We start from the raw sequence: 14,099 nt of genomic DNA, 5'->3' as shown, positions 1-14,099 counted from the left end.
TTTTTTATTACAAACTAGCTCTTACCCGTTCAAAGATATGAGCTCCAAAATGATGTGCAGTGTGTGGGTTATGGGATGTGCACTGTGCATACAGTATATGAGGGATGGAAAGTAACTTTAACTGGTGCTTGCATGATGTAGGAGCATCAATGTAAGAAACCCGTTTCGTTTAATGGCTACAGAGATACTGTCCCCCCCCCCCCCCCCCCCCCCGTGTGTGTGTGTGTGTGTGTGTGTGTGTGTGTGTGTGTGGGTTTGTGTGTGATTGTGCATGGCCTGAACAACAGCGCCCCTCCCTTAACATGTGTGGTCACAAAAGGTACTGTAGGCTAAATAGATATAGATACACCATAAAAATGCTATTATACAGCATACGATTTGTGAAAGTGACAAACGGGCTTCACAGTTATGTCAGGTGTGTTGATATGCTGATGGTGATGCGATTTCAGATCAATTGCTCCAGCCACTGAGGAGAAACGCTGTTACAGACAGACAGACAGACACTCACTCAGACAGACAGACAGACACTCACTCAGACATTCGCAAAATTATAGTATAGATTGTAGCACTCTATTGCCTGGAGTGGATACATTTTAACCAGTAAGACGCCCTAAGGGCGAGAAGCGCTGAAACAACAGAGACTGACACAATATGTCCATATATGAGCATTCCCAGATATGGGCTTAATATTGATGACATCAGGGTTCTCCATATATGGGCATAAAAGGGACAAGGATGGAATTCATTTGCAAGTGTGACTTGCGTCGCGACAACCACTCTGGTTATCGATATGTCCATATATGGGAATTCCCAGATATGAGCTTAATGTTGATGACATCAGGGATCTCTATATATGGGCATAAAAGGAACAAGGACAGAATTAATTTGCAAGTGTGGTTGCCGTGAAGCAAGTCACACTTTTCGCAAATGAATTCTGTCTTGGCCATATATGGAGCGTGACATCATGCGTGACGCACATGAGCTGCAGGTCTTCATACCAGTAAGACTCCCTAATCGGGAGATAACCGTTGGTCGCTTATCTCCACAAATAGGCCAAAAAATTTGTTTTACCAATTATCAAGACATACGGGCAGTTGACAGTTTGCCATGGTTACTCATTGAAGTTGAATCTCCATATATGGAGATAACCTACGCATCACACTAAGTCTGACCTCACCAGCCCATATTTGGGCATGAGCAACTTATGTCTCCATATATGGAGATATGATGACATCACACAGTCCTCAGCCGATGATGTGGCGTGATGTCATACAATACACAAACGAGCCCTACAGTATAAAGGGGCAATTCTTGCCAGGAAAGAAGCATTTCTTCGACTCAGACCTTATCGCCAGGGTTGGCTTATAGCAGCTGTCGGTAGGACCATATATGGATTCTGTTAGTGTGGATCTCCTAACAGGGCATCATCTGGGATACAATCCCTTTTATGCCCATATATGGAGATCCCTAACAGAATCCCTTTCATGCCCATATATGGAGATCCCTAACAGAATCCCTTTTATGCCCATATATGGAGATCCCTAACAGCATCCCTTTTATGCCCATATATGGAGATCACTAACAGCTAACAGAATCCCTTTTATGCCCATATATGGAGATCCCTAACAGAATCCCTTTTATGCCCATATATGGAGATCCCTAACAGAATCCCTTTTATGCCCATATATGGAGATCCCTAACAGAATCCCTTTTATGCCCATATATGGAGATCCCTAACAGAATCCCTTGTATGCCCATATATGGAGATCCCTAACAGAATCCCTTTTATGCCCATATATGGAGATCCCTAACAGAATCCCTTTTATGCCCATATATTATGGAGAAATCCCTGCTCTGAGTATCTGACATCAGTGTGATGTCACCTGTTTATGCCCATATATGGAGATCCCTGCTCTGCGTATCTGGTTGCTATGGTAAACAGTTGGTTGCTAGGGTAAAAAAACATGGTTGCTATGGTAAACAGTTGGTTGCTAGGGTAAACAGTTGGTTGCTAGGGTAAAACCATGGTTGCTAAGGTGGTTGCTAACGTACACTAACAAACCAGCAACAACAGACTGTTGCCACAGCAACGTACACAAAGGTTTGTGTACACATGTGGTGTGATGTCATACTGATGCGGAGATATGAGCAGGGCAAAGGTGTGACGTGTGACGTGTGACCGACCGACGGACGGCCGGTGGAGGTTTTCATAGTAAACTGCTCCCTGACGGTCGCAACCAAGGATTGCTGCCACCCACGAAGATGGGAGGATCGGAGTACGCATTCTGATTATAAGGACCCCAACCCCTCCCTCCCTCACAGTAGCTCTTCAAGAGGATAGGATGTAGGGATGGGACGATATATAAAAATGTCATATCATGATTATTGTGACAAAAGAAATCACGATATTATCGCGATAAACAAAATTCAAAATCCATTATCCTGGGGCGGAACATTTGCCAAAAAATAGCAGATCTACAAGCTCACAACGCATTGCAACATAGAGCCCTAACCCTATTTTTTTGGCAAAGACATTTGATAGAGAGTGAAAAAAAGACTGTATCAAGTACGTATATTATAAGTACTTTTTACCAATTATAGAGGCTTCAAGTGGTACCTACCGGATATACAGTTCGGCAAATAAAAGGTGAATTGATCCCAGTGCATGACGGAGGACGATTTCACGAAAGATGTAATCTCAACGATACGATTATCGTGAGTGTTTTTTTATCATGATAAACGATAATATCGCTTATCGTCCCATCCCTAATAGAATGGTAAAGCAACTCTACTATTAACCCCCACCTCCATAAACGTAAACATTTACTTCCCCTCTACTCTCTCTCTCTCTCTCTCTCTCTCTCACCTGCTGCTGGTTCTCCCGTTGGGAGTGGAGTCGAGCCTGGATGCATTCCCTGGTCTCCTGGAAGGCCTGCCTCTGGGAGCCCTCGGCTGGGTAGTGGGTGCACACCCCCACTATGTTGGTGCAGGAGAAGATCAGCACGTTGGACACTACCTGATCAAACCAACAGGCAGAAGGGAACACATGTAGAAGATGTAGAAAGGATGAGGAAAGAGAGGGAAGAGAATTAAGAAAAGAGAAATGGGGAGGGAAAGAGGAGGGGAGACAGAGACCCAGAGATTGATTATACAAGTCAATCAGTTGGTTGTTGAATATTCAATAATACTCAAATGCTTAATTTAAGTTCCTAAATCTCTTAAGAGCCATCCCGTGCATACAATGTATCCAAAGGACGTTTAATGTTGTTAATCCATCTATCTATAAGTTAGGGACACACGTCTGTGTCTGCGCTGATGTCATCCAATGGGAAAACCCATGGGAAAACACACAGTAAATGGTAAAAAATGGTAAATGGTGCATATATATAGCGCTTTTATCCAAGGCACTTTACATAGATTGTGCATTACATTCACCCATTCACGCTCACATTCATACACCGGTGGCGGAGGAAACCATGCAAGGCAATTAGGGGTTCAGAGTCTTGCTCAAGGACTCTTCGACATTAACTCAGGGGGAGCCCGGATTCGAACTGGGAACCCTTTCGGGAACCCTTCGTGCTCTAGTAACGGTTTCTCTACCCCTGAGCTATGCTGCCCCCACAGTGACGTCATCCAATGGGAAAACCCTTGAAAAAACACACAGTGACGTCATTAATCGGGTGGTGATGCTAATCATCACCATAAAAGCCAATGAGGGACCAGCATTCTTGGTGACGTCACGAGAGACAGCCGCTGGCCGCCGCGTCCACGTCCATGGACGCGACCGTGGACCCGTCCATGGACGCGGCCGCGAAAAAAACGTCCGTGGACGCGAGGCCGCGTCCACGGACGCAAACGGCCGGCCGTCCCGGCCGTGGACGCGACCGTGGACGCGGCCGTGGACGCAGACGGCCGTGGACGCAAACGGCCGGCCGTGGACGCAAACGGCCGGCCGTGGACGGGTCCATGGACGAGGTCGCGAAAAAAAGGCAGCAAAAAAGAAAAAAAAAGGTGTCTATTGTATGTATTTTTTGATGGAGAATTCAAATATGACCTTCTTTTTTGCATAGGACAACTCTAACCTGCATCAATTGGTATTTTATAATTGCCAATTGTACCCTATCCATCTAAAAAACAAATTGGATGTCTATTTTATGTATTTTTTGATGGAGAATTCAAATATTACCTTCTTTTTGGGATAGGACAACTCTAACCTGCATCAATTGGTATTTTATAATTGCCAATTGTACCCTATCCATCTCAAAAACAAATTGGATGTCTATTGTATGTATTTTTTGATGGGGAATTCAAATGTTACCTTCTTTTTTAGATATGACAACTCTGACCTGCATCAATTGGTGCATCAACCTACTTACTATCTATCTATCTATCTATCTATCTATCTATCTATCCATCTATCCATCTATCCATCTATCTATCCATCTATTTATTTATACTTCACCTTTAGTCCAGAAGAGAGTTCAGCCTCAGGAACTTGCACACATGGAACTGTGTCATGACTGTGTCATGGAGCTAAAACAGAGCCATGTTAAATACTCACAATGACTCTGATGGACCAATCAGGGTGGTGGTGGGGGGAGGGATCAACAATAGACAGAAACTGGATAATGCTTTGTTAACTGTCCCACCTAAGTCCCTGCTAGTCTGAACAAACATCACCTTCCCTCTCATAACACTACTACTACTACATTTATATAAAGCTGCTCTTGCATTTGAATTCAAGTCTGACACAAGTTAAGGTTAACTTAGGTAGTATTTCATTTTGCTGGCTTTTAGGGTCTGTGTGAGTGTGTAGGCTCACAAATTATTATAATTGTCATTAAGTGACTCTGAGATCTATCCATCCATCCATCCATCCATCCATCCATCCATCCATTTATTTATACTTACTGTTTACATTTTCTATAAATATTTATTTCTATATAAAACTCAGTTGTGTGGAGTTATTGTGTGCCTTTTCTTGTTGCTAAAGAGTCCATTTGTTCACTAGACATTAAGTCAAGGTTACTATTTTGAGTTGAAGCTAAGTGTTTTATTGCTTTGTGGTTTAACATGATTTAAAAGGCAAATTCATTGTTATGGTTACTTTAGAAGACTGCTTTTGCATTCATGAGTTAAGAGAGCCAAGCTAATTCAAAGAGTTAGGTTAAAGGAACACAAAACATGACCTAACTCACAGCTGCCATTGGACAGACAGTTACAACATACTCTTATCTTTCACAGAACAGACAATTATCATTTATTTGATCTATTTGAGACTATGTAGCTGCTCTAGGGGAAATAGAGCATTATATCAGCCTATTCAATTGATAATGACCAATGGGTGCCAGTTTCTAAGTAGTTAAAGCATATTAACATAACAATATATGTGGCCTAGACATGGACATTGCCCAATCAACTCGTAATCTACAGAAATGTCCACCACATCACACAGTATAAAACCTAGTAGGCTTAGTGGATTACCTATGTTAAATCATGTCAGGTTAGTTTGGTTCAAGATTCAAGTATAATAATTTATGAGACAAAAATGTAAACAGCACAAATGTACAATCACATCTAGGCTAGAATGATAACATAAAGTCCTGACTACTCCTTGTTATTGTGGTCCTAAATACTACAATGATTAGTTTGGATGCATTGCTTCTATCATGTCCAATTAAAAATAAATACATTACATACATACATAAACCTGCCTTCTCCTGTATTGTATTAGTGACATTCATTATAAATAGTAAAATAACAGGACAGAGCAAAAAAGGCCTCTGTTGTGTCTTTATCTGATCACATGCAATCAGACACTCACACTGCACAGCAATACTTTATTACAGGCTCAAGGCCCACAGGGTAAAAAGACCATACATTACAAAGATAATAATTAAAAAAACAACAACAGAGTACATTCACCAAGCCCCAACAGAGCTAAAAAGGCACTCATGCCAGTGGCCTCTAACGGTAGACATGTACCTGACAGAGTTTTCCCCACATTGGTTACAGATATAAGGTTTCTCTCCGGTGTGAATTTGTTGGTGTATTTTGATATGTTCCAGTCTAGGAAAGCTCTTTCCACACTGGTCACAGCAATAAGGTTTCTTTCCAGTGTGATTTTTCTGGTGTGCTTTGAGATGATGAATATCACTGAACCTTTTCTCACACTGGACACAGCAGTATATGGCTTCTCACCAGTGTGGATTTTCAGGTGTCTTTTCAGAGCCGTCTTCAGAGTGAACCTTTTCCCACATTGGTGACAGCAGTAAGGTCTCTCTCAAGTGTGAATCTTCTTGTGTTGTACGAGGCTAGATTTTACAGTGAAACGTTTGCCACAGTGTTCACAGCAGTAAGGCTTTTCTTCGGTGTGAAATCTCTGGTGTACTTTCAGAGCAGCCGTTAAACTGAACTTTTCCCCACATTGGACACAGCTGTACGGTTTCTCTCCTGTGTGAATTCGTTCATGTATTTTGAGATAAGACAATCGAGTAAAGCTTTTCCCACACTGGTCACAGCAATAGGGCTTCTCTCTAGTGTGAATTCTCTGGTGTTCTTTTAAAATCCCCTTTTGAACAAATCTTTTCCCACACTGGTCACAACAATAAGGTTTCTCTCCAGTATGTGAACGCTTATGATCTTTTAATTGTCCAGACGAGCAAAATACTTCCCACATTGTTCACAGCTGAATGGCTTCACTCCGGTATGAATTCTCTGGTCTACTTTGAGATAATAAATTGAGCTGAAGGCTTTTTCCACATTGGTCACAACAGTACTGTCTTGGTTTAACTGAGGACAGCACAGGACAGGGAGAGAAAACACACACCTGATAAGAGCCAGATTCACACATTGATCAGCATTTAAGTAACATCATCATTATTATTGTTGAGTCTGAAAAGAACAATACAATGTGATAGATCTTTACACATCTGACCCATAACATTATTAGCAATTCACATGGTTACTATAATAGGTGAGTCTTCTAGCTTTAAAAAAAAATATATGTCATTAATTCTTTCTCTTACTAAGTGGAACATCCCACTTCTTAATTGTATATTATTTGGAAAGGGTTGAGTAGCAAAATGTTTGCCATAAATTCAATGCTGAGTTGCATTTGTTTTCCTACATTTCCCCTTCAATGTATTATTACAATGTATTTACTATTTCTTACTTAGGTCTACTTAACTTTGTATTTTTACATTATTATATTGATCAACATTAACACATAGTGTGTGTTAGGTTAGGTTAGTTGCAGAGGCCTTTTTTGCAGAGGCCTTTTTTGCTCTGTCCTGTTATTTTACTATTTATAATGAATGTCACTAATACAATACAGGAGAAGGCAGATTTCTGTATATGTAATGTATTTATTTTTAATTGGACATGATAGAAGCAATGCATCCAAACTAATCATTGTAGTATTTAGGACCACAATAACAAGGAGTAGTCAGGACTTTATGTTATCATTCTAGCCTAGATGTGATTGTACATTTGTGCACATTTTTGGCTCATAAATTATTATACTTGAACCTTGAACCAAACTAACCTGACATGATTTAACATAGGTAATCCACTAAGCCTACTAGGTTTTATACTGTGTGATGTGGTGGACATTTCTGTAGATTACGAGTTGATTGGGCAATATCCATGTCTAGGCCACATATATTGTTATGTTAATATGCTTTAACTACTTAGAAACTGGCACCCATTGGTCATTATCAATTGAATAGGCTGATATAATGCTCTATTTCCCCTAGAGCAGCTACATAGTCTCAAATAGATAAAATAAATGATAATTGTCTGTTCTGTGAAAGATAAGAGTATGTTGTAACTGTCTGTCCAATGGCAGCTGTGAGTTAGGTCATGTTTTGTGTTCCTTTAACCTAACTCTTTGAATTAGCTTGGCTCTCTTAACTCATGAATGCAAAAGCAGTCTTCTAAAGTAACCATAACAATGAATTTGCCTTTTAAATCATGTTAAACCACAAAGCAATAAAACACTTAGCTTCAACTCAAAATAGTAACCTTGACTTAATGTCTAGTGAACAAATGGACTCTTTAGCAACAAGAAAGGGCACACAATAACTCCACACAACTGAGTTTTATATAGAAATAAATATTTATAGAAAATGTAAACAGTAAGTATAAATAAATAGATGGATGGATGGATGGATGGATGGATGGATGGATAGATCTCAGAGTCACTTAATGACAATTATAATAATTTGTGAGCCTACACACTCACACAGACCCTAAAAGCCAGCGAAATGAAATACTACCTAAGTTAACCTTAACTTGTGTCAGACTTGAATTCAAATGCAAGAGCAGCTTTATATAAATGTAGTAGTAGTAGTGTTATGAGAGGGAAGGTGATGTTTGTTCAGACTAGCAGGGACTTAGGTGGGACAGTTAACAAAGCATTATCCAGTTTCTGTCTATTGTTGATCCCTCCCCCCACCACCACCCTGATTGGTCCATCAGAGTCATTGTGAGTATTTAACATAGCTCTGTTTTAGCTCCATGACACAGTCATGACACAGTTCCATGTGTGCAAGTTCCTGAGGCTGAACTCTCTTCTGGACTAAAGGTGAAGTATAGATAGATAGATAGATAGATAGATAGATAGATAGATAGATAGATAGATAGATAGGTAGATAGACAGACAGACAGATAGATAGATAGATAGTAAGTAGGTTGATGCACCAATTGATTTAGGTTAGAGTTGTCATATCTAAAAAAGAAGGTAACATTTGAATTCCCCATCAAAAAATACATACAATAGACATCCAATTTGTTTTTGAGATGGATAGGGTACAATTGGCAATTATAAAATACCAATTGATGCAGGTTAGAGTTGTCCTATCCCAAAAAGAAATTAATATTTGAATTCTCCATCAAAAAATACATACAATAGACATCCAATTTGTTTTTTAGATGGATGGGGTACAATTGGCAATTATAAAATACCAATTGATGCAGGTTAGAGTTGTCCTATGCAAAAAAGAAGGTCATATTTGAAATCTCCATCAAAAAATACATACAATAGCCACCTTTTTTTTTCTTTTTCGCTGCCTTTTTTTCGCGGCCTCGTCCATGGACCCGTCCACGGCCGGCCGTTTGCGTCCACGGCCGGCCGTTTGCGTCCACGGCCGCGGCCTCGTCCACGGCCGCGTCCACGGCCGCGTCCCCGGCCGTCTGCGTCCACGGCCGCGTCCACGGCCGGGACGGCCGGCCGTTTGCGTCCGTGGACGCGGCCTCGCGTCCACGGACGTTTTTTTCGCGGCCGCGTCCATGGACGCGTCCACGGCCGCGTCCATGGACGTGGACGCGGCGGCCAACGGCTCTTGCTGGACGTCACCATCAATAAGTGCGACCTGATATAAATGTAGAGGGTGATGTCAATATTATGACATCACCCTCTACATTTATATCAGGTCGCACTTATCGATGGCTTTTATGGTGATGATGAGCGTCATTACCCATAGACCGCCCCTCTCATGGCCATCAATGCCCATAGCATACCACATGCCAGATGGGCATAGATGGGCATACATGGGCTAAGCTTGAGGATTGGTGGATTGATGAGCTTGATGAGTTTGTTCAGTTTTCACTTCACTATAACCCATTTTACTTCACTATAAAATGGCCGTTACGTCATCCAATGGGAAAACCCTTGACAAAACTTAAGGTGACGTCATCCAATGGGAAAGCCCTTGAAATAACACAGAGTCATCATCACCATCAACAGCCAATGAGCGACGAGCATTCTTGGTTACGTCACCATCAACAACTGCTGATAAAAATTACAAGGCGGGCTCTGCTGGCACATAAGTAGGCCATACGGGCCATACAAATCTATGTATGTCTGTGAGTGTGTGTGTTTAAGCCTGTAGTAACGGGTAAGGACTATAAATAGCGAGTAAGGACCTCTGTCTGTCTGTGTTTGCGTCTTCCAATAGGAAACCCCTTGAAAAACACAGGTTGACGTCATCCAATGGGAAACCCTTCAAATAACACAGTGACGTCATCAACAGAGTGATGACGTCACCTCCAAAATACTATAAAAGAATGAGAAATTCAGGCAATAATGTTATAATCTGAATTGTCTAAGTAATTCCCGGATAAAGAGACAGCATGAAGAGAGTAGCTCTGTCGACGGACAACATACATTCATACGAACAAGGTGACAGAGATGAGAAGGGGAGGGAAATGTCGAAAGACATTGAACTGTCCCACAAGAGAGGTGGCAGAGATGAGAAGGGGACAAACATGTCAACAAAGCCAGGAGAAGTAAAGAAACATTTGATAACCTACCCAGGAAAGAAAACCTCTTATGTGATAAGAGTTTCATCGAGGTATCGACACAGCATGTCCAGCATGTCCACACTAAAGAAAAACCTTACCAGTGTAAACACTGTGACAAGGGTTTCGGTAGGTTAGATCACCTGAAGACACATCAGCGTGTCCACACTGGAGAAAAACCCTTTGTGTGTAAACAGTGTGACAAGGGTTTCAGTCAGTTACATCACCTGAAGACACATCAGCGTGTCCACACTGGAGAAAAACCCTTTGTGTGTAAACAGTGTGACAAGGGTTTCAGTAAGTTAGATCACCTGAAGACACATCAGCGTGTCCACACTGGAGAAAAACCCTTTGTGTGTAAACAGTGTGACAAGGGTTTCAGTAAGTTAGATCACCTGAAGACACATCAGCGTGTCCACACTGGAGAAAAACCCTTTGTGTGTAAACAGTGTGACAAGGGTTTCAGTATGTTAGGGACTCTGAAGACACATCAGCGTGTCCACACTGGAGAAAAACCCTTTGTGTGTAAACAGTGTGACAAGGGTTTCAGTCAGTCAAGTATGCTGAAGAGGCACCAGCGTGTCCACACCACATAAGAGCTTCAATCTATGAGTATCTGTGAGTCTCTGTTTACACCCCTAGTCGTGCATGGTAGATAGAGATTGAGAGGGTTGGATTTCTTTTTACTTGCGCCAGCAGAGTGCGCAAGTACTGCGTTTGGTGGCGCGTATCTGTTTGTGTTTACGCCCGTAGCCAATCAATGACCAGCATTCCTGGTGATGTCACCATCAACAGCCAATGAGGGACCAGCATTCTTGCTCTCCTTAAATAATAAGGCGCGTTCTGCTGGTCTGGATTTAAGGTTTATTTTAAACTCACATCAAGTTTACAAAACTGAAATAATGTGAATATTTACCATGAATAAAATAAAAAGAAAGGATAAAAACACAATCTGTATATGAATCTACACACGAGTAGCAAACAAAAGTCTATCTAGCATTTAAAAGACAGAGAAATGGGCACATTGAAGAGCAGATCCATGAGATAAACTTGTGCCAAAAATAGCCCGATCTTTGCGACGCGTCTTTATGATCGTCTATTTTTTGGTGTAGAGTGGAAAAGGGTCTTAGGGTGCATGTGTGTGTGCGAGTGTGCCATGTCTGTGTGCTACCCAAAACGACTCATTTCGTCTACTCTAGAAACTCTTGGGGAAATGAAATCGTCGAGTTGGACTCGGTTTGCTTAACTCGATTTCTCCGCCTCATTTAAATTCATAGAGCCATGAACACATTTGGAGGTGAACACGCGTCCACCCTGAATGCCAACGCTCGCCCACTGCCAAGTTTCCACCCGTCAACCAGTCTGTAAATTGTCATGTTGTGTCCAAGGCTTCGGTGGTACAAAACCCCCGTTCCCCTGAACGGTACCAGGCACACGGTGGGTCCTGAGACTGGCAGCCAGGAGCTAGCCTATGCCAGTGGCCCCTTTCTTAAAGGAGTAGTTCACCCCCAAAATGATTTTTTTTTCTATTGATTACTCATGCCATGGAGAGTAGAGTTCAATAATATTTTTAGTTTTTTGTCACATTCCTAAGACAAAAATGTGATAACAATAAATTTACCCCCATTCATTCCGGATGGTGACCCGTTTCAAAACGGGTCACCATCCGGAATCAATGGGGGTAAATTTACTCAAATCAAATTTTTGTCTTAGGAATGTGACAAAAACCAAAAAATATTATTGAACTCTACTCTCCATGGCATGAGTAATCAATAGAAAAAAAGTCATTTTGGGGGTGAACTACTCCTTTAAGGCTTTCACTGAACAATACAATGGGCTGAATCACCTCTCTGTTCATTGAACTGACAGCAACACAACATGTCTTTATTAAGTAAAAATAAAAAATAAAATACAAATAAATAACATTCTCCAGCGAGAGCAGAGGGTCTAGGGCTGAAAGTGACCAAGACAAATAAAAGAGAGAAGATTATGTGAGATAAAGAGATGTGACAAATGAGGAAGGGATTGTCCATTTTGGTGTGTTTCTAAGAAGTATCAAGCTGGGATGTTTTGGGGCTGAGCTGTTATCTTCAGATGACAAACGATACTTTGGAAAAATATACTCAACATTTGTGAGACAATTTGTGTACTCACTACTCAGACACAGCAGTTAATTTCCCGGTCTATTTGTTTGGATATGTTGATCTTATCATTTGGATGTTCCTTAAGGTCTCATTAGTCGTGAAATGTTAGTAAACCTGTTAGTAATTATTCTAACGTTACAATCACATCTGTATTCCACAATTTGACCTGGTTAAAGGACAACTGTTTTTTTTTTTACAAGGGTTCATATTTTAAATAGTAAATAAGGAAAATAAAAGATGAGTGTTATAATGTTTTCAATTACTGCTTTCTATTGTTTTAGCGATTTTAGTATTTTGATTTCAGTGGGTGGGGGCATGCATACAAGTGGCTAAATATGTCTTTTTAGACACAATAAGCTGGCAATTCTTTTGTTACTATTTACACCAGCCCCCAATAAGTCACATGTGCCCATGAAGGATTGAGGTGCATGAATGACCTTATTGTGTCTAAAAATACATATTTAGCCACTTGCATGCATGCCCCCAACCTGGGAGCATGCATGCAAATCAAAATCGTTAAAATCACTAAAATGATAGAAAGAAGTAAATGAAAACACTTTAACACTCATCTTTTTTTTCTTGCACCTCCTGCTTGACATAAACCCACATGGAACAGCCAGCACAGCATTCTAGCCTGAATACATTTTACATGCTGTATACATACAAACATACAGAACAATTAGCCAACTGCTCCAGCTGTGCAGGGACTTCACTTAACTGTAGCGGTTTAGGCTATACTGTAGCATCCCGCCCACTCACTGCCATGGAAACAGCACGCATGCATCAGATAAAGGCTTTCAGCGGGTTCATACAAATATTCCCCAGCAGCAGTCTTATTCTATTAATACTCCCAGTGCTCACCAAGGCCTTATTTGGAAACCTATGGCCTTTCCTTGCACAGAGGGGAAGTAAGACCAGAAAAAAAACACTACTCCACGTATTTGAATTGGGGACCAGACATTTCCTCCCCTTGGCTTTGAGGGGCAGATGGAATTTAAGAATAAAATAAAAGGTAGGGGAATAGTAATTAGTCTCTGATGGCTGATTATTATAGCGTAGATGGTGCAGACATTAACAAATGAATGCCCTCTCAAGACCTTACGGGGACAAGAGGAAGAGTAATTAAAATAGTTTCCATTTCCACATTGTCTAGCGGTGCCACTGCAGCGGAGTCATTTTAATTCCAGCCAAATGGTGTACAATCAAGGACACTCAAGAGCGTTTTGGTACCTCATTTTCATTGTAATCTGATGAAGAACAATCCAGCCTAATTCACATTCCAGCTCCAGACCAACTCTGCTACAATGCAAGTAGAGAGGGGGGCACGACTGAGCAGGTATACACAACTCTGACTGTGGCATTTTAGGGGTGCAATTTAGCTTCCATTTGCCCATGGTTGGGAGTTAAATCGACACTGAGGATTTCTTTCCGTGTACACAAACAATAGTCAAACAATAGTCCAGGCGTTTCGGGCAGTATTTTGATGGAATCGTGCACTTTATGACAGAAGCATGAAATTTCGCACACAGTTAGAATATGCCATATGGAACATTTTCGGCTATAGGGCCATCGCAGATTTGTCTTGGGAAACTTGTGGGAGCCAATAAAAAAAATAAAAAATAAATTTCGGGATTCTGAATCCAATGCAAGCAT

At 41.2% G+C, this 14,099-nt stretch overlaps 1 protein-coding gene across 1 annotated transcript in view; it reads right to left on the bottom strand.

Annotated features, from left to right (window-relative positions):
- The window catches only part of adcy5 (adenylate cyclase 5), a gene marked incomplete at both ends in the record, with an annotated part of 131,089 nt that overhangs the window by 50,470 nt on the left and 66,520 nt on the right, over window positions 1-14,099 (bottom strand). Inside the window, one exon of the mRNA XM_080753049.1 lies at window positions 2,867-3,016. Coding sequence (XP_080609175.1) covers window positions 2,867-3,016 — 150 coding nt within the window. The remainder of the gene's footprint in view (window positions 1-2,866; window positions 3,017-14,099) is intronic.

This window comes from Nannobrachium achirus (assembly GCF_963921795.1).
Source record: "Nannobrachium achirus genome assembly, chromosome: 22".
Classification (NCBI taxonomy): Eukaryota; Metazoa; Chordata; class Actinopteri; order Myctophiformes; family Myctophidae; genus Nannobrachium; species Nannobrachium achirus.
This window is presented reverse-complemented; position numbering and strand designations above follow the sequence as displayed.